Raw genomic sequence first — 23731 nt, 5'->3', positions numbered from 1 at the left:
CGGATGAGAATCCTCCCTCCATGCCCCGGGAAGAGCCCACAAGCCTCCAGGAACATTTCTGTACTGACCTGGGGGTACAAATTCTTCTATCTTGGGGTCTTTGCCCTGGAGGACAACATGAAGGGCCCATGAGGCGTCCTGCCCTGCTGCAGGACAGTCCCATCCAGCACCAGAGAAGAGGCTGAGAGGTGCGAGCAGGCAGCCACCAGGGGCCCTACACAGGCCACTGAGTGCCTCCCCTCACCTTGCGCAGCTGCATCTGCTTCTGATAGAAGAGGTTCCACTCCCGCTTGTGGGCCTCATCTCTGCCTTCATCCTCGCTGCCTCCAGAACCTTCATCGTACCTAGGGACAGGCCAGGCGTGAGTGGCCTCCCCATGTGTGCCGCTGCTAGGATGGCAATGTCCCTGATGTCCTACCAGCTCAAGGGGGGATTGCAGCATCGTGCCACCTCTGGTCTGGCCTTGGCACCAAGGGAATGCCAGACAATTCCAGTGGGCTGGAGTCCCTGGCTTCTTGGCCCCTTACCTGCTGAAGCCCCCGTAGCCCTTGCGGCCTCCCTCGTACAGCTCGGGGTCAAAGCCATTCCCCTGGGAGGGCCCGATGCAGGTCTTGCTCCAGCTGCTGCTGCGCTCCAAGGCCTCCAGCTGCCTCCGCACGGCTGTGGGGTTCCGGCAGTGGTCGCAGCCTTTGGCGCACGCAGGCGGCGCGTCCCCGAAGTACTTGGCAATGGCAGCATGGCGGCACCTGGAGCAGGCAGCACCACAGAGGTGAGGGGCGGAGAGCCCAGCCAGCCGGCATCTGTTCACCCGAGCCCGAATCGCTGGCTGAGCGAGCACTGCTGCGTCTGGCACCATGCCAGGAGCCCCACACCCCTCATCTCATCCAAGCCACACCAGGCATCGTTTGGCTCTGCCTACTACACAGATGGGGACAATGAGGTGAACAAACTTTCCCAAGGTCACGTAACACATGGGGGTCTCCTGGGAAGCAGGATGTGAACCCCACTCTGTCCAGTTACTCCTCTGCTCCTCCCCTCTGTCCTCTGGCAATGGGATGTACTGCACAGAGTGCAGACTCTGGGTGCAGATGCCGGCTCTGCCATGAAGGCTGTCTTTTGGGTGACACACTTCACCTCCTGAAGCCCATGCATTCCCATCAGTAAGATGGTACAGAAAGGCACAGGCCTCACGGACTGAGCGAAGATGGCTGAGGTGATATCTGAAGTGCATTACAGTACAGTCATGCCCCATGGAATGACTGTACAGCCAACGGTGGTCCCCTACGATTCTCACACTGTATTTCTACTGTACTTTTTCTATGCTTGTGTGTGCTTAGATATGTGAATACCACTGTGTTACAACTGCATACGGTACTCAGGACAGTAACGTGATGTACAGGTTCGTGGTCTAGGAGCAACAAGCTGTACCACATGGCCTGGGTGTGTAGGAGGCTATACCGCTTGATATTTTTTTCCTTCTCTTCCCTGGAACTGCCGTTTGATTTCCGTAAGTATACTCTGTGACCGCACAATGACAAGTTAAATTTCTCAAAACGTATTTGCATTGCTAAGGCAGACATGGCTGTGTAGTAATATGTCCCATCATCAACCCGTGAGGGTGTCACAGGTGGGGCCTTTAGCCAGGGAGATGCAGCCTCGCCTGGAGTCCTCCTCTCGTCTTCCTCTGTCTGAACCCTGCCGCAGCCCTCCTGGGGTGAGTGGCTCTGCCCATGCTGGGAGCAGGGAGCAGCCTCTGGCTGGCCCACAAGGCTCTGTCGCATCTCTGTTCCCTATGCATGGGGGTGGCTGTCGACCCTTGGGGCAGCTGCAGAGGCTGCAAGAGGGGCCATAGCTCTCTCAGGCTCCTTGTAAACAGCCATTCCTGCCACCAGGAACGTGGCACAGGGTAGGGAAGCCCAAGAGGAGATGCTGGAACACAGGCAGGGCTGTCTGGGGTGCCACATCCCAGGGACAAGAATAGCTGGCGTTAACTGCTCTAACTAGAACTCCTCCCAGTGTGAGCACTGCTGGGGCTGCAAGAAGCCCTTTGAGGGGCTGCGACCCCAAGGCGCAGGCTCAAAGATCCAAGGATGACTGCAACACCCCCCTAAGGAAGCAGGGCCTGGCTTTCCTTTAGCTGAGTGAACGCAGCTCCGAAGCCTGACCTGGGCTGGGACAGCCGAGGCGGCCACCAGAGGGCGCTCCTGCCCCTACTCTGCTCCAAAGAGTAAATGCGACAAATGGTCCATCCCCAGGAGTCCGTGCGCCCGCACAGTGGCCGCCTGTCCAGCCTCTGGGAGGCTCTGGCATCCAAGTGGTTTGACCACATGGCTGCCTTCCTCCCCCTGCCCTCCCCAGGCCCTGACTCACTGGGGTTTTGTGCTCGGACTCAAAGAGCTCCATTGACAGCGGGGCTGGGGTCGGTTTCTCTCCACACAGCCTGGCCTGCTGGGTGGCACAACCAGGCAAATGTCACAGGGCCCGGCCCCTGGACTCTGGAGCCCTGCCCTGACAGCTGGGCCAGGAGTGCAGTGAAGGCCCTCACCTCACGAGGAACATGAGGCGCCTTGCCGGGCGCGCAGGCCACTCCCGGGTCACTCAGGATTCCAAGTTCTCCCCCAAGATGCCTTCAGATGCTCAACGGCACAAGGGCCTCCCCAGGGACTGGCTGCAAAGCCTCCTACTCGGCTTGGGAGGGCCACCAGCTCCCCACTGTTTACTGCTGTTCCTGAGAGAGGCCAGAGGGAGGGACCAGCCAGGGAGTGGCCAGAGGGACAGAAGGGGTGGCCTTCCTGAGGGCAGGGTGGGTGCCCCAGACCTGACAGCGCTGCAGGACTCCCCTCCACAGGCTCAGGTGGAGCCTCCCCAGGGTCCTCCTAGCCAGGGAGGCAGAGAGCCGACTTCTTTCTTCAGCTCCCAACCCAGGCCCAGCCCACGGCGTGGGAGTCGGGGAGAGGGAGAGGGAGAGGAGGAGGAAGGAGGAAGGAGGAAGGAGGAGGAGAGAGGGAGCTTGTCTACTCCCCTAGCAGCCCTCTCAGGGCAGAGGTGAGGCACCGGGACATGAAGTTGGAGGACAAGTTCCCAAGCAGGGCTTCCTCGGGCTCCCCCTCGCGACGGTAATTTGACACTTGGATCTCCAGGACGACTAACAACAAAAAAGCCAGGCAGAGACAGCAGCTGGCTGTCAGCAGAGGAGCTGGGCTGAGGCGCCCAGGGGAGCAGCGGCGCCCACGAAGGAAGTACGAGGAGAGCACGTGGAGGCTCCGCGCTGGGGCACTGCTGCTCAGCCCCCAACACCTGAGCTCCCAGGTGAGTGGCAATGGCCACAGAAGAAGGGGGGACAGGGAGGGAGCAGCAAGGGTCTCCTGCCCCCAGGGTGAAGGGCCACAGTCTACCATAAACACGGAGAGGTCTTGGGGGACATGCTGGGTCGCTTCCCTGCAGGGAAGTCAGGCAGCCTCCTGCACGCACCTGCACTCTCCCTGCTGCTGGGACCCTGCACTGGGGAGGGCCGGGGGCTCTGCTCAGAGCGCCTCCCGCTCCGCCTGCTGTGCAGCAGAGGGGCCCCGAGGGCCTGCTTATTCTGCAAGTTCATTTCAGCTCTTTTATTCAGGGGGCTTAAAAGAGGGATTTGGCTGTCCAGCTTGGGAGAGAATGGCTGCCGGCCTGCTGAGCCTCCCTTTTTCCCAGGATTAGGGCAGAGCCCTGTGGAGGTCAGCGCAGGGTCTGCCCAGCCAGCATGCGGCACCCCAGGATGCAGCAGGACTCTGCCCATCTGTGTCCTTTTGTGGGCTTGGCCCACTCACTGCTGGTGTTCTCAGCTCAGGGCTCAGCCTGGGTCCTCCTCCCTGGGCCCATCTAGAACCGCATGAACTCCTAGATCTCCCTCTGGTGATGAGCCTTGAACACCAAACCAGGAACCTGGAGGACTGACTTTCAACCCAGGCTCAGGTGGGGAGAAGGTCACAGAAATGAGGCTGGGAGGGACCACGCTGGCAACCGGGACCTCTGCTGTGCCACCGCGATGCACAGGCTGATGTGACACCACCCCTAAGGAAGCAAGACCCGGCTGTTTGGTTCTTTGGGGAGCACTGAGAGCAGCCCTCCTGGGCAGGGCCTGTGAGCCAAGGCTGCCTACTCCTCCTGCCTCCCTGTCCTCAAGCCAGCGTTAAAGCCACCACCCCCATATGTTTTCCTCAAAGCAAACAAGCTGGCATCTAGTAAGAAAGAAAAACAATGACCCAGGGAAATGTGGAAACCAAGGACCAGCCCAAGTGTTCTCAGCTTGGCAGAGGCTGGGGGCTTCGGCTGGGGCTGGTGCCTGGGGAGACAAGTTCCTGTGGTGTTGGGAGGTGCACAGTAGGGAAGAGTCAGGCCAGGTGGGGGTCGGGGCATGGCGGTGAGCCTGGAGACCCCACTGGCTGTCACTCACAAGATGCCCCAGGCAGGCAGGTGGGGATCCCTGTCCTGCATTCACAGGACACGAGTGGACAGGGTCTCTCCAACACAGTCCCTGAACCAGGACGGAGGGCGAATGAACGGCCAGCTTCTGTAGCTGCAGAAAGAGCGCCTACTGTTTCTAACACCAGCAGCGGAAAGCGCTTCCTCCTGCCCTGGGTGGCTACAGGAGCAGGGCCTGCCAGGGGTTCAAGCACCACTTTCGACTTCCAGTTGGAGCCAGGTCAGAAAGGGGAGTCACGCAAAGGCTCAGTGCCACAAACAGGGGCATCCCCCCGGCTGCTCAGGCACAGGACCCTGCAAATCTCCCACAAGTGTCAGTTATGCCTCCTTCTAGCTGGACCTCAAACAAGATAATGCCTGATGGGGCAAGGGTGGCTGAAACCCACCATGACGAAACAACAGCGCAGAGCAAGCAGCCCTCTGGGGCCCCGCGCTGCCAGCACACCTCGCTTATCAGTCACCGCCTGCTGCCAGCCCTTCCTCATGAGGCGCCTGGGGTTGGAGCATCAGCTCTGCGAGGAGGAAACAGGGAAGCTTCGGGACCAAGTGGCAGCTGTCTGGCCTGCGGGATGCCTGCCTGTTGCGAGGCTCTGTGTGCCAGGAGATGCCACATAAAGGAATGCTTCCCATCCCTCCGGCTCTGCCAGCCTTCTCTGCCCTGAGTGTTTCCCCTGTGCTGACCGCTACTGCAGCCAGGGCACACCCTGTGAAGGCTCCAAGCAGGGCTGGCTGGGCAGCCTGGGCAGCAGGAGGGCCTGGTGGCAGCTGGGCTACACTCCCTCTTAAGGCCAGAGGAAGCCACCACTTGCTCTGGCAGCCACTCGGGAACCCCTGAGGACCCTGAGAAACCTCCAACCAAGGCACTACCGAGTGTGGGGTTGGGAGGGACTCTGGTTGCCCTGGTTCACAGGTGGGCACTACCGAGCATGGGGTTGGGAGGGACTCTGGTTGCCCTGGTTCACAGGTGGGCACTACCGAGTGTGGGGTTGGGAGGGACTCTGGTTGCCCTGGTTCACAGGTGGGCACTACCGAGCGTGGGGTTGGGAGGGACTCTGGTTGCCCTGGTTCACAGGTGGGCACTACCGAGTGTGGGGTTGGGAGGGACTCTGGTTGCCCTGGTTCACAGGTGGGCACTACTGAGCGTGGGATTGGGAGGGACTCTGGTTGCCCTGCTTCACAGGTGGGCACTACTGAGCGTGGGGTTGGGAGGGACTCTGGTTGCCCTGGTTCACAGGTGGGCACTACCGAGTGTGGGGTTGGGAGGGACTCTGGTTGCCCTGGTTCACAGGTGGGAAGTGTGGTTTTGGAAGGAGTTGGGTGAACCTGAGATAGAAAGATAGGAAAAATACAGGATCATCAGTAGCCCTCCTGGGCTTCCCTGCCTTCCTCCTGCCAAACCTAGCAAGGGAAAGGGGAGGAGAGGTGGCCAGCCTCAGGGCTCCCATGTTCCCCTTGCCACAGCTGGGAACACTGAGGTTCCCTTAGGAGCAGCGGCTGGGGCACATGCCACACAGTCACCTGACGGCTACTGGTTATATTAGGCACCAAGTGTCAGGCACTTCTTGGCCTTGGCCTGGCTTTAAATAGCCCGCTGGGAAGACTGCCTGGGGACCAGCTGGAATGCGCCACCTCCTCTTTAGAGAACAGGAGCCCTCAGCTCCCCCACCTGCTCCACGAAGGTTCAGTCGCGGGCTTACGCTCCAAATGACAAGATATCAACTGCAAAACAAAGGGGGTCCCGGGGTTCCTCTCCAGCTCTCTGGGGGCAGAACAGCCATGTCCAGTGGTCCCACTTCTGCTCACTGTGTGACAGGATACCGTGAGTACCCCCTGGGTCAGACCCCAGGGCTGGGTGAGGCTGGCCATGCCTGGCTGGCAAATTCAGCTTCCAGTCAGCCCCCTAGGGAAGCCCTGGGCGCAAAGCTATGACACTATCCACAGCCGCAGCCTGCTGCTGCTGGGAACTGACACTTTTCCCCGCTGGGGGCTAGGGTCCACCCAGCATGAGTCTGCAGCTCTCCCACTTTGCAGCCCCTGGAGGAGGCTGGCCGGAGCTTCTCAGCAACAAACCCCACTTTTCCTACACCAGTAAATTTAGCGTCAATCCAACCATCTTCCTCCCTGTTCTGGTGAACACGACCCCAGGTCTCCATGCCACTTCTCGCTCACAAGGAAAAGTGCCCCCCTGCAATCTCTCCCTGGGTCTCTGGGTGTGGCGCATAAGCGAAAAAGCTCTCCCTGCTCACTTCCTCTTTTAAGGAGTGTCTCTGCTGGGCTACATTAAGTCGTGTGGGCACAGTGCCAGTCAGGCTGAAAACGCCAGACCAAGTGTAGACAGAGAGGGAGGGGAGAAAGGCAGCCCAGCTCCTGAACCACACGCACTGTCCCATAAGGGACACTGTCGGCATTGCCGTCCCTTTAAGAATGAGGAAACCTGGAAAGCTGCGGCGTGAGGATGGCACAGAGGTCCCGGAACCAAGAGGGGACCACTGTCCTTGTGCAAGCCTACTCCACCTGGCCAGAGGGAATGTCCCATTCAGTCTGACCAGAGGGTTCAGTCCTACGCTCAGGCTGGCTAGGCTCACAACACCTGTACCTGCGGTGACAAGAACTCCAGGTAGTCTCAAAGAGCCTGGTGTGGCCCCGGCCTGGTGGTGATATGCTGATAAAAGCGGCTTCAGATCCACAAATGTGGGCTGGGGCTGGCCAAGCACAGCCAGTTGGCTTCCAGGGGGCTCTCGGGCCCCGGCTCCTGTACTGAGCCCACTGCACGGGCAGTGCCCTCAGGGGGGCTGCTCCTGGCTATCTTGCTGGTCTAAGCTGGAGACAGGCCTCCATGGAGAGACAGCGTGGGGCAGCAGGGGGGTGCTGGCTGGGCCTGTCCTGCTGTGTAACCTCAGAGAAGTTGCTTGCTCTCTTGGGTCTCAGTTTCCCCATGTGTAGAAGGAAGGAGGCGGGAGCGGATGATCTGTAGCATTCTAGGACCCTATGCCTCTCAGTACATTTGAAAACTGAGATCCTCACCTCCGCAGAAACGCACTCGCTCCAGGTGAGGTGTGAGAAGCTGGGTGGATCTAACTTAGAGAACCTCCCGCTTTTGACAAGAACTCATCTAATTTTCCATGGAGCCATCTTCTGCCTGCCACCCTCATCGTCACTTAAAAAAACAGCTCCCCAGGCCGGGCGCAGTGGCTCAAACCTGTAATCCCAACACTTTGGGAGGCCAAGGAGGACAGATCACCTGATGTCAGGAGTTCGAGACCAGTCTGGCTAACATGGTGAAATCCCGTTTCTACTAAAAATACAAAAATTAGCCGGGCATGGTGGCGTGCGCCTGTAATCCCAGCTACTCAGGAGGCTGAGGCAGGAGAATCACTTAAACCTGGGAGGCAGAGGGTGCAGTGAGCCGAGATCACACCATTGCACTCCAGCTTGGGCAACAAGAGGGAAACTCCATCTCAAAGAAAACCAAAACCAACAACAAAAACATAGCTCCCCACCTCCAGCTTGCCTACCTTCCTTCAAGGCACACACCGCAGACACCCTAGGACAGACACTCAAAAGGTGTTGGGGGTGCTAGTGACGGTTCACGGGGGTGACAGCCCCCAAAGCCAGTGAGACCCCTCCCAGGAGGGCATTCTCGTGTGCCGGGCACCCCCCTATGGCTGTCTACAACGTGATGCTAGATGGTCAGTCCTCCCAATAGCCTCAAAACACGGGCATCTCATTCCATATCAGAGACATGAAGCAACCTGTTCATGTCACAAAAGGAAGTGGAGGTGGCATTCAAGGAGGGGCAGCTGAAAACACTAGAGCAGGCCCCTGGCAGAGAAGAAAATCCAGAAGGTACATGCCGGCTGCCATCTTGCTCCTGAAGGGCTACGAGGCAGAAGAGGGGGCAAGGTCTAAGTGACCACAAGTGGGACTAACTGGGGGCCAGCAGGGAGTCCGACCTTCTGCAGTGGGTGGGCTGCCTCAGCAGGCGGGGGTTCCTCACCATCCTGGGTACTCATGCAAAGGCCACATGGCCTCAAGGATGGCCGCAGGCCAAGTGCAGGGTGAAGGGCTCCGTTCGATGACCTTCACGGTGGTTCTAAACCAGCTCTGCCAAGGCAGCAGCACTGGGAGTGACTGGCCTCACTGACTGTAGCCATCTCAGTGAGAACCGGCTGAGACCTGGACAAGGCAACGATAATTACAGCCAAAGGTCTGGCACAAGCCCCTGGCCACCTGTCCCCACCGCCAACCCTGGACTAGAGCAACTGCCTTGGTGAACTGGATCAGGCTGGGTTGGGACAAGGCTGTCTCTGGCTCCTCTCTAAAGAGGCACCAGCTCCCTCATGCCCACAGGAGAGGCAGAAGGGGAGAGCGGCTCAAAGACACAACAGCCCGACAGCCTCAGCCTGGAGCGGCACCTTGGGCCTCTTGGGCACCCTGAGACAGGAAGAGGCTCTCCTAGGGCAGGGGTGGGAGTGGAGAGGACTTTCCTGGTCAGGCCAGAGAAACAGATGATGCCAGCAGGGGAGGGGCTGGCTTGAGCAACCTGGGCCTCCTGACCCCCTCCCAATAGACAGGACAGAAACCCTGGCAAAACCTGGAAGGACACGGTGCGGCCTCCCCGCTCCGGCAGAACACGCATGAGTGTAGAAACTGGGCTGGTGGGAGAGGTTGGGCGGCCTGGGGGACAGGGGGGCAGTTTTCACCTCTGACTGACCCTGGCCAGAAGCCCCATGAACCTGCTCTTGGGAGAACCTGCTCCTTCTGTCCCCACATTGATGGAAGGCAAGAGTACCAGCTTGGCATCCTATGCCAGTCTCCCCACCCTGAGGGAGCTGTGCCAGTCCCAAGCACCCGGGCAAAACCTAGGAGTGGTACCTCAAGACAAGGGAATGGAACAGCGAAGCCAGAAACCACCACCAGCCGCGGCCTTGGCCGGCAGCCCCTGAAGCAAGCCCTTGGTCTCACTGTCCTCACCAGCTTCCTCCACCCTGAGCTGTGTCAGTTGGGTGGGGACTGAGGGCCACCACTAGGTGGAAGTCACCAGGGGTGCAATGTGTGAGACCTGACAAACTTGTTCTGCGGGCTTCGGATGGGTGCGAGGGTGGAATCTCGGTGCTGCGGCGAGTGTGGGGCCAGCCGTGGAGGCTCCAGGTGTTCTCTCTGCCCCAACAGAGCCCGGCAGGAGCCCCAACAGGAAGCCAGCGCGGCATGGCTGCCACCGACTTCATGCAGGAGATGCGCGCCGTGGGCGAGAGGCTGCTGCTCAAGCTGCAAAGACTGCCCCAGGCTGAGCCCGTGGAGATCGTGGCCTTCTCAGTCATCGTCCTTTTCACAGGTTAGTTGGGGCACTCAGCGCCCCACGGCTCCCCCTGGCATCTGGGAGACCACACCATGGTGCCAGGCAGAGGGCTGGCAGAGGTGGCGGGTGTCTGCCGGATCAAGGAGGAAAACCAGTTGTCCCTTGGGGGAAGCCAAGGGACTTCCCTCATCCTCTGATACGCTGCTTGGGTGATGGGCGGTGCTGGGGACTGGGCCCAGCAGTACCCTGGGATCCCAAACGCGGGGATGACGGGAGCCAGGCTTGGGCAGCGAAAGAGAAGACACAACATGGAGGAGGTTGGCCCTGGCGGCTGGCATGGGGACCATCCACACCTCTCACCAGCCTCTCGGGTCTTTCTGACCCCTCCACCAGACCTGTGGGGGAAAGACCCTGGCATGCAGTAGGTTTCTCTGGGAGGAGGGTGGGCATCCTTTCTCTCCCCAACCTGAGTCCCGTGCTCTCTCCGGGCCCTCCAGCCACAGTTCTGCTGTTGCTGCTGATAGCCTGCAGCTGCTGCTGCACTCACTGCTGCTGCCCTGAGCGGAGAGGCAGGAAGGTCCAGGTGCAGCCGACACCACCATGACGGACGGGGGATGGCTGAGGAGAAGCTGGAGAGGAGATGGCCAATGCCATGACACAAGCCATCAGCCTGGCCCTGCAGCCCTCACCCCTGAAGACCAGGCTCCCCTGGCCCCAGCTCTGGCCCGGCCCAGGTACCTGGACACTGACAACTTGAGCCGTACCAAGGAAACAAGGGCTGGTATAGGTGCAAACCTCTCATCTGCCAGTGGACACTGGGTGCTGGGGAGTCAGCTGTTTCAAAGACTGGGTCAACTGCCTGGGCTTCTTCGCCTACCTGCACTTTTTAACAAAACAAGGAAGTAGGGGTCCCCATACCTTGATGGAGAACAGCCCCCACCTGTGGGCAATTGGCCCTTGGGGCTCTGCTGATACATGCCAAAGAGGAGCAAGGCAATCAGAGGGGCTTTGTGCAATAGCTTCTGCATCCGAGCTCCCGCCAGAGCGTGAGCATGTCAGTATTCTAGTCCAGTATTTGCCAGTTTCCAAGTAAAAGCTTTTGTGTTATGTGTTTCTGCGGTGGTTCTGAGGGAGTTTCTCAGGTTCAACTCCCTGAGGTTGGGCTTGGCTCTGTGCATCGGGAGGGGATATGGCTGGTGCCCGTCCTTCCCAGGCCTCTGCTCTCCCTGTGCCCATGAAAGCTGGAAAACCACGCAGAGAAGCATGCCACACAGGCAGTAACACCACGGGACCAGTGGACAGTGCCATGAAATTCCTGTCATGCATTAGCAGCTAATGAGCTCTGCCAGGCCGAGGCACTACTCTGCAGAGCGGCAGTGACTGTGTTTGCCCAAAGGCAAGAGCTAAGCTCAGGAACGGCACTTCACTCTGTCCACTGCCTGCACCTTTGGCCTGCACATCCCACTCTAGCAGACTCAGACCAGTGGGTCTTCACAGACTGCCAGAGGAAGGCCCTAATGTCACCTGTAACCTGCCTCCTGACTCTGTGGGCCTCCCCCATTTGTGTGCTGTCTGGGCTCACACCCTCACCCTGTCAGCTGCGTGACTCAACCTCCCTAAGCCGAACTCCCCCTTGGTGAAATGGGGCAAATCCTGGTACTGCTTCCTGGGGTTTACTGTGAGGATAAACTAAGATGACCTATGTCTAGCACTCAGCTCGGTGCTGGGCATATCCTTAGAGCCCCATCACCATGACCCGTTATCATTTGCCCCTCTAAACGTGGGACCAACCAGGGCAACAGGGACCCATTTTAAAGACTGGTCTTGCTGAGAGGCAGCACCTTTCCTTCCTTACCCCCTCCTTTCAGCTGAGTTTTTCTTCCAGAGAACTTTCCAAGTAGAGCTACGAACCCAGGAGTGAGGGGAGGGGAGGCACACGGCTCCAGAAATGCCGATGGGTCCAGACAGAGCATCCCGAGGTGCCTCCCCAGGGCTTCCCCGGAGCCTCGAGAAGGCTGTGGTTTTCACGTGCTTCCATCATCTTGGCCTGCATGGCCCGTGCTCTGGCCACCCGTGAGCAGAGCCCTGTCTACCTGGGAAACATGTCATGGAGAGGGGATGCCACACCCCCGCCATTTCCAGCTGGCAGTCCAGGCCACACTGGCAATAGCAGGCAGGGAGGGGAAGCTCTCACCCTCTGGTTTCACTTTCTAGTGTCCACAGACTTGTCTGAAAGGTTTAGGTTAAAGACCCAGAGAGTAAGTGTTTTCATACAAAAGAAAAGAAATTCAAAAATTTGTCCATTCTCCGCCCCCTCCAAAGAATAGGATTCAGAATGATGATGATGATGAAGATGATGAAGATGGCTAAAATTTACAGAGGAGTTACACATACTCAGCATTGTCTTCAGCATTTTGGTGCAGATAAACTCAATTACTCATCACAGTACCTCCATGTTGAAGATACCACTGTTACCCCCATTTTAGAGATGAGGAAACTGGGCCTCAGCGATGTTAGGTAACTTGTCTACATTCAACCAGCTGAAAAGGAGCAGGGCCTGCCTGAGTCCAGCCTATCTGGCTCCAGAGCCTCTGCTTACCACACCCAGGGCTCTGAGACCCAGAACTTGGCCTCCTGGTTGCAGGACAGATAAGGCTCTAATCCATTATCCTCCATCAACCAACCCTACACCCAAAACACCCACACCCCAAAACTCTGTCTCAAAATAACCTTCACAGGAGTGGGTGGGACCCAACAGGTAAGAGCTGGGGTGGTGCCCAATGAGGCACCCCTCCCAGAAGAAAAACACAGGGGAGTGGACGGACAGGAAACCCCGCATTTTTCATTCCCAGCACCAATGGCTGGAGGGTCCCTGGAAGCCTTCTGTTTGGGAGATGGCCAACAGGGAAGAAGCCCAATTCCTGGGTGACTTTTCCATAAGCCAGTTTTCATCAGCATAAGAATAGCCCTGCTCCAAGGCGGCTGAGGCTGAGGCCCTTTGCTAGAAAATATTCTGCTTCCCCAGCCCAGCTGCGGAGAGGTGGGAACCACAGACAGCCCTGGGCACAGACAGGCCGAATGGCCGCTCCAGGGTAGGCGGTGCACAACTGCTGAGTCTGCACAGGATTCGGTCCCTGCCCTCACAGGACTCACTCCTCCCTGCTCCTTGGCCAACTGGCACACACCAGGCCCGGATGTCGGGCCAACTCCTTCACAGGCTTCAAACCCACTGAGATTAACAAACCAGACCTGCTCTCCGACAGCAGCCTGGCCCACTCCTTCAGGAGGCAGCTTCTCGTGCCGGTCTTCCCTGGGGAAGATGGGCACAGAAAGGTGGCAGCAGTTGCTCCACTGTGGGAAACAATAAACAGAAAGATACTGCAGACCTGGGCAGCCTGAAGACGGGCAGTGGCCATGGAAGGGGCGGCCATCAGGCTGGTTTCAGGTTTAGAGGACATCTGACTTGGCCACCACCTCTGTTCCCGCCATTGTGCCATCCTGGACCATGCCACCATCAATGCTTACCTGTGTTCACTGCAGTGGCATCCTAAGTGGTCCCCACAATCATCTCGCCAGCCTCTTCATGCCCACCCCCAGCTATGCCCTGTGCTTCTGCCACAGGGCAGGCTGCTCTGGGCTCCTCAAAAGCACTGCACTCTACTCTGAAGACCTATGTGCTGCACTGTCTGTACATCATGCCTGATTAAAAGCTACAGTACGGATGGGCGTGGTGGTGACTCCTGCCTGTAATCCCAGCACTTTGGGAGGCTGAGGCAGGCAGATCATTTGAAGTCAGGAGTTCGAGACCAGCCTGACCAACATGGTGAACCCCGTCTCTACTAAAAATACAAAAAAATTAGCTGGGTGTGGTTGCTCACGCCTGTAGTCCCAGCTCCTCGGGAGGCTGAGGCAGGAGAATCGCTTGAACCCAGGAGGCAGAGGTTGCAGTGAGCTGAGATCACGCCACCGCACTCCAGCCTGAGCGACAGAGTGAGATTCCATCTCAAACAAACAAAAAACAACAACAGACCAGCATAGTATATCACATACATGTAATCCCAGCACTTTGGAAGGCCAAGGATCCTTGAGCTCGGGAGTTTGAGACCAGCCTGGGCAACATGGGGAGACCCTGTCTCTACAAATATAAAATAAATTAGCCAGGCGTGGTAGCATACACCTGTGGTCCCAGCTACTCCTGTGGAGGTTGAGGCAGGAGGACTGTCTGAGCCATGACAGTGCCACTGCACTCCAGCCTGAGTGACAGAGCAAGACCCTGTCTCAAAAAAAAAAAAATAAAAATAAAAAACAATAAAGTCACAGATACAAGAATCTCATTAGAAAAACTTGGCAGAGAGTATATAAAAGTTTCCTCCCAGCCGGGCATGGTGGCACACGCCTGTGATCCCAGCTACTCAGGAGGCTGAGGCAGGAGAATCGCTTGAACCCAGGAGACAGAGGTTGCAGTGAGCCGAGATCACACCACTGCACTACAACCTGGGCTACAGAGCGAGACTCTGCCTCAAAAAAGAAAAAAAATTATCCAAGTGGGGCAGGCAGTTAATCGAAAGAGCTGGTCAAAGCAACTTTTGTTAAAGAACACCTAAGTTCTCTACACATCTATTACTTTTTTACATATCTCACATTAAATGGAAACATACACACACCTATTCCTTGGCCGGCCTTCCTGGCCTTTTCTCTGAGTGTGGGCTTGCCAACCAGAGTTCTTGTATTGTTATTTTCTAGTTTTGGTTTCTTTAAAGCAGAACAAAAACTTAAAGTCATTGGAACTTAAAGGCAAAGGAATCTGGGTGTGAAAACCTTCTGGGTTTTTACAAAATGTCCCTGATGTTTAGTTATCACGTCTGCATCTTTTTCAACAGGAACATTATCTGAGTGATTCCGAAGTCATCCCAAAGTGGTCAACAAGTATTTCTAGAAAGAATTTCTTTCTCCACTCGCTCTGAGGTGCAGCACACGTGCTTCAGAGCTCAGACTGTGTGCTGCTGGATTAAAACTCCAACTCAGTTACTTACTAGCTGATGACCTTGGCTAAGTTATTTAACCTCTCTGTGCCCTTTCCCCACATGTAAAATTGGGGTTTCAGCTATTATTGTTGCTTCATTGGTTACCGGGATGTTAAATTCAATTATGCAATTACAAGTACAACTGCCACGAACAGGTTTGGGAACCAACACCTGACTCTTGATAAGCATCTGACTTAACTGAGGAGCTGCACGCAAAGGGTGACTGGCCCACTGCTGTGAGCATTCAGCGTGCCAAGGGCCTTAGTCAGTAAGTTTCACACAAGGAAACGGAAAACATCAGGTAACCCGGGTCAGCGACGCCCATGACAGTTAAGAACGACTGTTCTGGCCGGGCGCGGTGGCTCAAGCCTGTAATCCCAGCACTTTGGGAGGCCGAGGGGGGCGGATCACGAGGTCAGGAGATCGAGACCATCCTGGCTAACACGGTGAAACCCCGTCTCTACTAAAAATACAAAAAAATTAGCCGGGCGTGTTGGCGGGCGCCTGTAGTCCCAGCTACTCGGGAGGCTGAGGCAGGAGAATGGCGTGAACCCGGGAGGCGGAGCTTGCAGTGGGCCGAGATCGCGCCACTGCACTCCAGCCTGGGGGACAGAGAAAGACTCCGTCTCAAAAAAAAAAGAACGACTGTTCTAAATCTGCCTCCATCTGTCATCCAACCCTGGCGACACCTGGGGAGAATCACCTGGGGATATGTAAACAATACGACATCCTGACAACCCCAGAGATTGATGTAAGTAGTACCAGGTGGGGCCTGGGCATTTCTCAAAGCTCCCAGATCTTAACCAGCTGGGATAAGCACCCGAGGGCTAGAAGGGAAGCCCTTGGAGGGCAGGGCCTGCCTCTCTGATCTCACAACTGGACACAGTGCCTGGCATGGTTCCTGGCCACAGTGGGCCCTCACATCCTAGCTTTTAAAGGAGTAAATGGTGGCCACTAGGTTTCAAACACCAGGGCACAGGCTTGATCCCCTCTTCCCAGCTTCCCTATTGTGCCAGTGGGCAGAAACCAACCACACAATGTTGCTGAGGCCGTGCCCAAGGGGCAGACAAAGGCACCAATGGGAAGCCTCAGCAAAGAGCAACACTTCCCCCAGAAACAGTTCCAGGAGGCACCAGGCGCCAGCCAGGGCTGCAGTTAATCATTCATCCCACAACACAGGAAGTGAGCCCTACGCCAGTCCCAGCCCTAGGGCTTCCTGAACTTGGGGCAGGTCCGCAGTCCACACATTATCCAGACAGAGGACAGCCCAGCCCAGCCACAGGTGAGGTGGCCTGATGGCCTGGGGCAAAGGCCCTCAGTCCGGTCTCTTCCCCGTCCATCCCAAGTCTGACTTCTCTCAGGAGGGACTCATGAACACGTGCCCTCAGCACCCCCAAAATGACATCACACAAGGGCAGAAAGGAGCTGAAGGGGGAACATGAAAGGCAGAAAGGGAGCCGTGGTTGCCAGGCAACCAGCCCTCGCCCACCTTTGTTTGTTTGGTGACAGCAACTAAGGTCTGGTCAGGGCCGCTTGACCACACTCACGCCTTTTCCTCTCAACAGTTGCTTAAGTCAGGGTGCAGCTCTGGTCACCTGGTGGCCTCTTCAGCTCAGCCCTCCACAAAGTGTGAGCCTGAAGGACCACCCTGAATGGCCCTTGTAGGACCCAGAACAGCTACCAGCAGAATCAGGTAATGGCTCCCTCCTTCTCCACCTGGGCTGCCCTCACCTGGCTATGGGCTTGCAGTCTGTGATAAGAAGCTCCGCTTCTAGAAGACTGGTAAGTTCTATTCTCAGCTGCTCCAAGTTGGCTACCGAGGCCTCAGCTGGAGTTGGCCCCTCCTCGGCTCCTATACGCCCTCTCAAATGCCTCCCAAATGTTTGGCAGCTGGGGCAGGAAAAACAGGGAGGCTCTATCGTGATGCTTTTTAGATTCTAGCCAAGTAGGTCTCAGGGATGAGAGAGAGTCCTTGCTCACACTTGCTACTCAGGAAAGAAGGACTGGAGAATCCAGGGGCAGCCCCCAGGAAGAATCCAGGGCCCCACTCCTTGCGCCAGTCCTGGCTCCTGTATCTAGAGTGGGGGAAATGCCATTTGCTGCTGGCTGCAGGCATCCAGCACAAAGACTCTAGCCCTTTCATGTCCCCTGGCTGCCGGGCGGGCCAGCTGCTCACAGAGGCTGCTACAGAGGCTGGAGTCGGCGGGCAGAGCATAGCACCTGGGACAGGGCATGGGAGGGCTGCCTGCACTCAGGTCCTCTGTCCCTCTTTTCCAGATTCTCATGGACCAACTGGTATTCAAAGAGACAATCTGGAACGATGCATTCTGGCAGAACCCCTGGGACCAGGGGGGCCTGGCAGTGATTATCTTATTCATCACCGCTGTCCTGCTTCTCATCTTATTTGCCATCGTGTTTGGTTTACTCACTTCCACAGAAAACACTCAGTGTGAAGAGGGTGAAGAGGAGTGACCTGACTTCCTGGGGACTGAGACGGCAGCAGGGGAGGCGAGCTGACCTGCCCCCATTCCGGTGGTGGCCCCTCCGCGGTTCCCTCTCAGGGGCCAAGCCCTGGTGTCTTCCTTTCCCACCAGGAAAAAGTCTAGTAAAATACTGTATCTGGCTTAGGGTTGGTCAGACTAGTAAGATGGGGAGGCTGGTCTGAGACCAATTCTGGCTCCTTGACCCTATTGTTTTTAGGGTTCCCCGACCAGAACCCTAAAAGCACATGGAGAGGATGGCCCCACTGCCTCAGGTGGAAGGAGCGATGGCTAACAAGGTTCTCTAACAGGCTCACAGGCCCAGCCAGCAATTTCACAAATCCTTGACAGAGAAAGACACAACCAAATGAAGTAAAAATTCCTTTTCAAATCTGCTACCTTGTGAGAGCTCATTTTTAATCCAGATAGGGCCACCAGAGCAAGCTTCCCGAACAAAGCCCCACCGGGGCCTGCACGGCCTGGCCTGCCTGTCTCCAGCCATCTCGCCCACCCCACCCCGCCCTGCCCCTGGGTTCTCAGAGTGTCTTTCAGTTCTTAAATATGCTGTGTTCTCTCCCACCACAGGGCCTTTGCACATGCTATTCTCATTGACTAGGATGCTCTCCCTCACACCACACTTTACTCTATGGCCTAGTTAGTCCTTCCTCATTGTTTGTATCTCAGTTTGAACCTGACTCCCTCAGGTAAGTCTTCCCTAACCCTTGAGGATTAGGGTAAGGTCACCTGTTTTATACTCTCGAAACACCATTTACAGGACTTATATGTCTTTTTTGTTGTTGTTGTTTCTTTGTTTTTGAGACGGAGTCTCGCTCTGTCGCCCAGGCTGGAGTGCAGTGGCACGATCTCGGCTCACTGCAAGTTCTGCCTCCCGGGTTCACGCCATTCTCCTGCCTCAGCCTCCTGAGTAGCTGGGACGACAGGCACCTGCCACCACGCCCGGCTAATTTTTTTGTATTTTTAGTAGAGACGGGGTTTCACCGTGTTAGCCAGGATGGTCTCAATCTCCTGACCTTGTGATCCACCCGCCTCGGCCTCCCAAAGTGCTAGGATTACATGCATGAGCCACAGCGCCCAGCCTTTTTTTTTTTTTTTTGAGATGGGGTCTCACTCCCGTCATCCAGGCTGGAGTGCAGTGGCACAATCTTGGCTCACTGCAGATTCGACTTCTGAGTTCACATGATCCTCCCATCTCAGCCTCCTGAGCAGCTGGGACTACAGGCATGTGCCACCATGCCTGGCTAATTGTGTTTTTTTTTGTATTTTTAGTAGAGACGGGGTCTCGCCATGTTGCCCAGGCTCAAGCGATCCTCCCACTTCAGCCTCCCAAAGTGCTGGTATAACAGGTGTAAGCCACCATGGCTGGCTCTGGGACTTACACGTCTCCACTGTGACTATCTGCAGTGCTCCCTTCCCCACTGGACCAAGCACTATAAAGCAGGGGATGGGGCTGTTTCTGCCCACTAGTGTATCCCCCATGTCCAATGTGCCTGGCATAAAGCTGGCATCAGTCAATATTTGTCAGCTGAATAAATGAATGAATGAGTAAACACACAGATAAACAAGAAGATGCCGGGTTGTTGGGCACCCCCAGCCCCAAGATCCCAGGAAACAACAGGGCCCAATTCAATCCAGGTCTAAACACAAGGCTGCTCTTCCATCTCAAAATGCCAAGGCCTCAAGCTGGAGGTTGCTTCAAACCTAGTAACTGTTCCCTATGACACTAAAAGACACTCATTGTCATGAATAATCAAACACTGCTTTTTCAAGGCTGTAGCCCAGAGAAAGTAGCTACAGATAGAGAAGAGAGGAAAACCGCTGGCTGCCACAGCCCCGCCTCATTAGTTAACTGACCTGAGTATCTTTTCTGCTGGTCCCACTCCCATGTGCCTCAGACCCCACAACAAACCGACAGGAAACCTACAGCTTCCTTTGCAGAAATGTACCCAGGTCTGCTGAGCCCACCCCACTAGCTCTGTCCCTCACTGCCAGGTGCCTGCCCCAAGGGATCGCTGGTGGGAGGCTGCTTCGACCTCAGCCTCCAACGAGAACTATTCTTAGGGAGCAAATATTTGGTGGAGAAGGGGCTTTTTCTTTGTGCTACGCACCAGTTACGCAATAAAGAAACATTCACTTATTCAAAGAACAGGAGCCAATACAGACATACCAGCAGCGTTTATTCCAGCCTGCTGCCTAGATTTCAGAATCATCACATGTAGCAAAGGAGACAGGTACAAGGCTGCTCAAGAGGCAGCGCAACACCGTCACCTGGACTCCTTGGGTCACACAGATGCCTGGACCCCAGCCCCTGGCAACCAGGCCACTGATGCACTAAGAAGTCCCAGCTCCCCGGACGGTGACAGGAGAAATGAAGGCAGAGGCCCTTGGGAGGACCTGTTCCCTTGCCTGGCAGGCTGAGCAGACCCTGGGGACAGGCAGAGTTAACCCTCCAGAGAGCATTCCAGAACCTCAGACAGCCGCAGAGCTTTTTTCAGCAAAGAGGACTCACAATGAACAGGAACGCTTGGCCCTTTCACTCCTCACCAGGAATGAGAGCTCTGCTCAAGAAGCCTAAGAAGGCCACATTTAGCAACTCCCATATTAATTGTGCTTGAAAAGGGCTCTGGTCGCAACGGCTGCAGGCAAGGGTGGTCCTGGCACTGCAGCTGACCACTTCTGCTGGGCATGGTCTTGCCACAGAGGCCAAATTAGAGATGACAGTTTGGAGAAGAAAATAGCTTCAGTCCAGAAGCCACCGACTCACTGGTGAACAGGAGGAGGTGGAAATAAAAACACAGCCCAAAGAAGAGCTTCTCTGATTTCCTTGGTTTTTTTCTTGCAAAAACCAAGATGGCCCAGGTGTATGAAAATGAGCGCGCCACTGAAAATCAGGAGACGGGTGTTTAGTGGCCTCAGTCTACCATAAGCTCCGTCACTGTGACCTCTCTGGACCTCGATTTATTCACCTCTAAGTCTGAAGCAATCACGTCAGCGTCATCCCCCGACAGGATCATTCCATGAAATGAGATGAATCCAAGAGCTTTTTAGACCAAAATGTAAAAACTCCTCCTGGGTGTCTCTCACGCAGGCACTCACAGCTCTGCATGCCTGGACACAACCTGACTACACCATGCAGCCCTCAGACTCTTTCCGTGGCCCCTGCCCCATCGCCTGCAGATGCAGGTAAAACAGATGCGTGGGTTCAAAGCACATGACTCCCCGAGGTAAGCGGGGCCACAGGCTTCTGTGTGGGTCCTGGATAAAGGTGAGGACTACTCAAGTGATGCCAGAAGTCCCAGCTCGGTGGCACATGATGACCACAAAGCCGATGGCTCAGAGCTGGTCACATCCCTTGGAACTGAGTGGCTTGTGGGGCCAGCCATCCCAGAAGAGGGTGGAGTGGAGGGAAGGATACCACTCAGAATACTGAGCAAATCCCCACATTGCCAGAGATCCTGGGGCCTCCAATAGAGAAGAGCAAGGTACTGACTTCCATGCTGCCCAACACAACAGCCTTTGCAGGCAGGTGCCCCTTGGTAGCCTACGGGCTGTCTTAGGTCAGCTGCTTAACTAGGGCGTGCCGGGGAAGTAAATGATCTCACTGATACTTTGCTCCACATACAAAATAAGTCACTTACCCCAGTTCTTCACAGAAGGTCACCAGGGCATCAAAGGCCATGATAGTGGCTTTATCAGATGCTTTGTTCCCTCTCTTTTCCTGGGGACAAAAAACGACCACTTAGCAAGTCTTATAGAATTGGACTACCTTAGAGCCACAAAAAGTAATGAGGAGGCCGAGCGCGGTGGCTCACAGCTGTAATCCCAGCACTTTGGGAGGCTGAGGCAGGAGGATCATCTGAGGTCAGGAGTTCGAGACCAGCCTGACCAACATGGTGAAACCCTGTCTCTACTAAAAATACAAAAAAAATTAGCTTGGTGTGGCGGCACATGCCTGTAGTCCCAGCTACTTGGGAGGCTGAGGCAGGAGAATCGCTTGAACCCAGGAGGTGGAGGTTTCAGCGAGCTGAGATCATGCCACTGCACTCCGTCTCAAAAACAAAAAAAAGTAACAAGGGAGAAAAATATTAAATGACAGTAATAAAGCCATTTACAAAAGTGTCCCCAAACGTATGTATCATAACCCCCAGACTACTGAACTGAATTTTCTGGGATGATCTCATGCAAAGGGCCCACAGACTGGTGTTTAGGAAGCGCTCTATAATATCACCTATTTTAATAATAGTAAATACACGCACAAATGTTGTGAACTTAACATATATGAACATATATACTTCTGTGTATATTGCAGGGAGATATATTAAAATGTTAAGTGACTCTTCTTGATAAGCTTAAAACATGAATTTAAAATACAATGTAAAACCTATAATCCCAGCACTTTGGGAGACTGAGGTGGGCGGATCACCTGGGGTCAAGAGTTCGAGACCAGCCTTGCCAACATGGTGAAACTCCATCTCTACTAAAAATACAAAAATTAGCTGGGCGCGGTGGCTCACGCTTGTAACCCCAGCACTTTGGGAGGCCGAGGCGGGCGGATCACGAGGTCAGGAGATCGAGACCACGGTGAAACCCCGTCTCTACTAAAAATACAAAAAATTAGCTGGGCGTGGTGGCGGGCGCCTGTAGTCCCAGCTACTCGGAGAGGCTGAGGCAGGAGAATGGTGTGAACCCGGGAGGCGGAGCTTGCAGTGAGCCGAGATTGCGCCACTGCCCTCCAGCCTGGGCGACAGAGCCACACTCCGTCTCAAAAAAAAAAAAAAAAAAAAAATACAAAAATTAGCCAGGCATGGTGGCGCATGTCTGTGATCCCAGGTACTCAGGAGGCTGACGCAGGAGAATCACTTGAACCCTGGAGGCAGAGGCTACAGTGAGCTGAGATCGTGGCACTGCACTCCAGCCTGGGCAACAGAGCGAGACTCCGTCTCAAATAAAATAATAAAATAAAATAAAATACTAAAATAAAATAATGCTTGACCTGCCGACTCAGAAACCCATGTGGGGTGGGGGTGGGCAGCTGCCAGCTACACCAGGAGAGCAAGATTCCCAAGCCCTTCTGTTGGCACCCAAGGGGCCAGTGTGCACCCCTTGGATCACACAACCAGAAAACAGGAGGACCCCAAAGGTTTCCTGAATCTCTACTTACCAGGGAGGCTGGGTGCAGCCCTGCCAGCTCATGCCTGAGCACAGCATCCCAGATGGGGCGGAGCAGGGTATGGCTGGGCAGGGCAGGTGGGCTCTGGAAGGTGCTAATGGTAGCAGACAGGGTGTTGCCTCCTGCCTGCAGGTAGGGAGCACCCTGAATGAGTGCGCTGAGCTGGGCTGGTCACCAGGCCTGGACCCACAGCTCCTTTGGCTATGGACTAATATCAGAGGAGTGGCTTATGGGGAGTGGATAGCAGGAAGTGCTGAGGCCTGGCTCCTGGGCGCAGGGTAAAGCTGGGGGAAGGAGATGGTACTGTGAAGGCAGATAAAGGGGCAAGAGCCTCAGGTTTCTGTCCCCCACCCCATTTCCCTGGGGCCTTCCAAGCCAAAGCCTGCAACTAACTTAAAAGGAAGAAAAAGCACTTAAGTTACCAACAACTAACAAACTCCCCCAAAGCCCCTCTCACAAAATCCAAACCGTTTTCTCATCTCCACTCCTGCCTCCCCCAAAACAATATAGTTTCCTGTTTTCTTTTTAAAATGTTGCCTGCCACCTCTCCACCTGGGAAACCCAAGGCATGACTGCTGGTGGCTGGTGACAGGCACAGAGCGGGCAGAGCCCCATCTTTAGCGATGGGGCGGAGGGAGGTGGGGGCACCAGTCCCTGCCACATCCTCAATCTGCAGACACTCATCAGCCAGCCTTCCCTTTGGCTCCCACTAGAGGGGGGTAGGGCAATAGCAGGTGGTCCCCACAGCTGAGCAACAGCTCCTGGCCTTCCCACCAGGAAGACCTCTGCACCCTTATCCAATTGAAAGGACAGTCTCACCTTGGGCCAGGAACCACTATTAGGTGAGGAATAGGCACTATACATTTCAAAAGTGGACACTTGGTCAGGGCAGTGGAACTCTAAAGATGGCAGCCAACTTCCTTCCTTGCCCATTCCTGGAGGTAATTCCCCTTTTAGTGACCGAAGCTCTGGTACAGCTCTGCTCAGAGACTGTTCCTGGCTTCACTCTGTTATAAGCCTGTCTATGGACTTGTGGCTGAATCAACTAGCAGAACAGTGAGCATTTGTGGGTGATGTGATTATTCATCAGCAGCCTTTTTTGTGTACATGTCTATTTGCCAACATATCCTTTTAAAATACCGTGAATTATTTAATACAAAAAAGGAAAAAAAAGCCCAGGCATGGTGGCTCATGCCTGTAATCCCAGCACTTTGGGAGGCTGAGGTAGGTGGATCACTTGAGGTCAGGAGTTCGAGACCAGCCTAGCCAATGTGGTGAA

The 23731-nt window shown here is 55.5% G+C and overlaps 3 protein-coding genes across 11 annotated transcripts in view; 2 read left to right on the top strand and 1 right to left on the bottom strand.

Annotated features, from left to right (window-relative positions):
* RECQL5 (RecQ like helicase 5) overlaps window positions 1-23731 on the bottom strand; it is a 41454-nt gene that overhangs the window by 4014 nt on the left and 13709 nt on the right. For 6 of the 7 annotated variants that reach the window (XR_010115504.1, XM_055241392.2, XM_063617105.1 and 3 more), the window contains exons 8-11: window positions 20921-21000; window positions 528-746; window positions 245-344; window positions 69-105 (exon numbers count right to left, since the gene is read on the bottom strand). Coding sequence is in view for 6 of the 7 variants with exons in the window: in XM_055241392.2 (XP_055097367.1) it covers window positions 69-105; window positions 245-344; window positions 528-746; window positions 20921-21000 (436 nt within the window). In the remaining variant the exon portion in view is untranslated. Of the gene's footprint in view, window positions 1-68; window positions 106-244; window positions 345-527; window positions 747-19438; window positions 20454-20920; window positions 21001-23731 lie in introns of those variants that run through there. The other variant, XM_055241394.2, reaches the window with a different exon arrangement.
* SMIM5 (small integral membrane protein 5) lies at window positions 2534-10871 on the top strand. Its single transcript, XM_055241398.1, has 3 exons — window positions 2534-3309; window positions 9634-9796; window positions 10258-10871. Exons 2-3 carry the CDS (start codon window positions 9670-9672, stop codon window positions 10362-10364), a joined length of 234 nt encoding a protein of 77 aa, XP_055097373.1. The 5' UTR covers window positions 2534-3309; window positions 9634-9669; the 3' UTR covers window positions 10365-10871.
* SMIM6 (small integral membrane protein 6) lies at window positions 16213-17660 on the top strand. 3 transcript variants are annotated; one of them, XM_055241396.2, is made up of 3 exons: window positions 16213-16566; window positions 17062-17292; window positions 17485-17660. In XM_055241396.2, the coding sequence occupies exons 1-2, from the start codon at window positions 16522-16524 to the stop codon at window positions 17254-17256; spliced, it is 240 nt and encodes a 79-aa protein (XP_055097371.1). In that variant the 5' UTR covers window positions 16213-16521; the 3' UTR covers window positions 17257-17292; window positions 17485-17660. The 3 variants fall into 3 exon arrangements, with proteins under 3 accessions (XP_055097371.1, XP_055097372.1, XP_055097370.1); XM_055241397.2 differs by having other exon boundaries at window positions 16214-16477; window positions 17062-17660; XM_055241395.2 differs by having other exon boundaries at window positions 16214-16566; window positions 17062-17660.

This window comes from Symphalangus syndactylus, chromosome 14, assembly GCF_028878055.3.
Source record: "Symphalangus syndactylus isolate Jambi chromosome 14, NHGRI_mSymSyn1-v2.1_pri, whole genome shotgun sequence".
Taxonomy (NCBI): Eukaryota; Metazoa; Chordata; class Mammalia; order Primates; family Hylobatidae; genus Symphalangus; species Symphalangus syndactylus.
This window is presented reverse-complemented; position numbering and strand designations above follow the sequence as displayed.

Excerpts from the sequence above, each read along its gene's own strand:
- SMIM5 (XM_055241398.1), top strand. The coding sequence starts at position 9,670 with ATGGCTGCCACCGACTTCATGCAGGAGATGCGCGCCGTGGGCGAGAGG. Across the intron at positions 9,797-10,257 it reads AGTCATCGTCCTTTTCACAG|CCACAGTTCTGCTGTTGCTG; the intron begins GTTAGTTGGGGC and ends CGGGCCCTCCAG.
- SMIM6 (XM_055241396.2), top strand. The coding sequence starts at position 16,522 with ATGGGCTTGCAGTCTGTGATAAGAAGCTCCGCTTCTAGAAGACTG. Across the intron at positions 16,567-17,061 it reads GCTCCGCTTCTAGAAGACTG|ATTCTCATGGACCAACTGGT; the intron begins GTAAGTTCTATT and ends CCTCTTTTCCAG.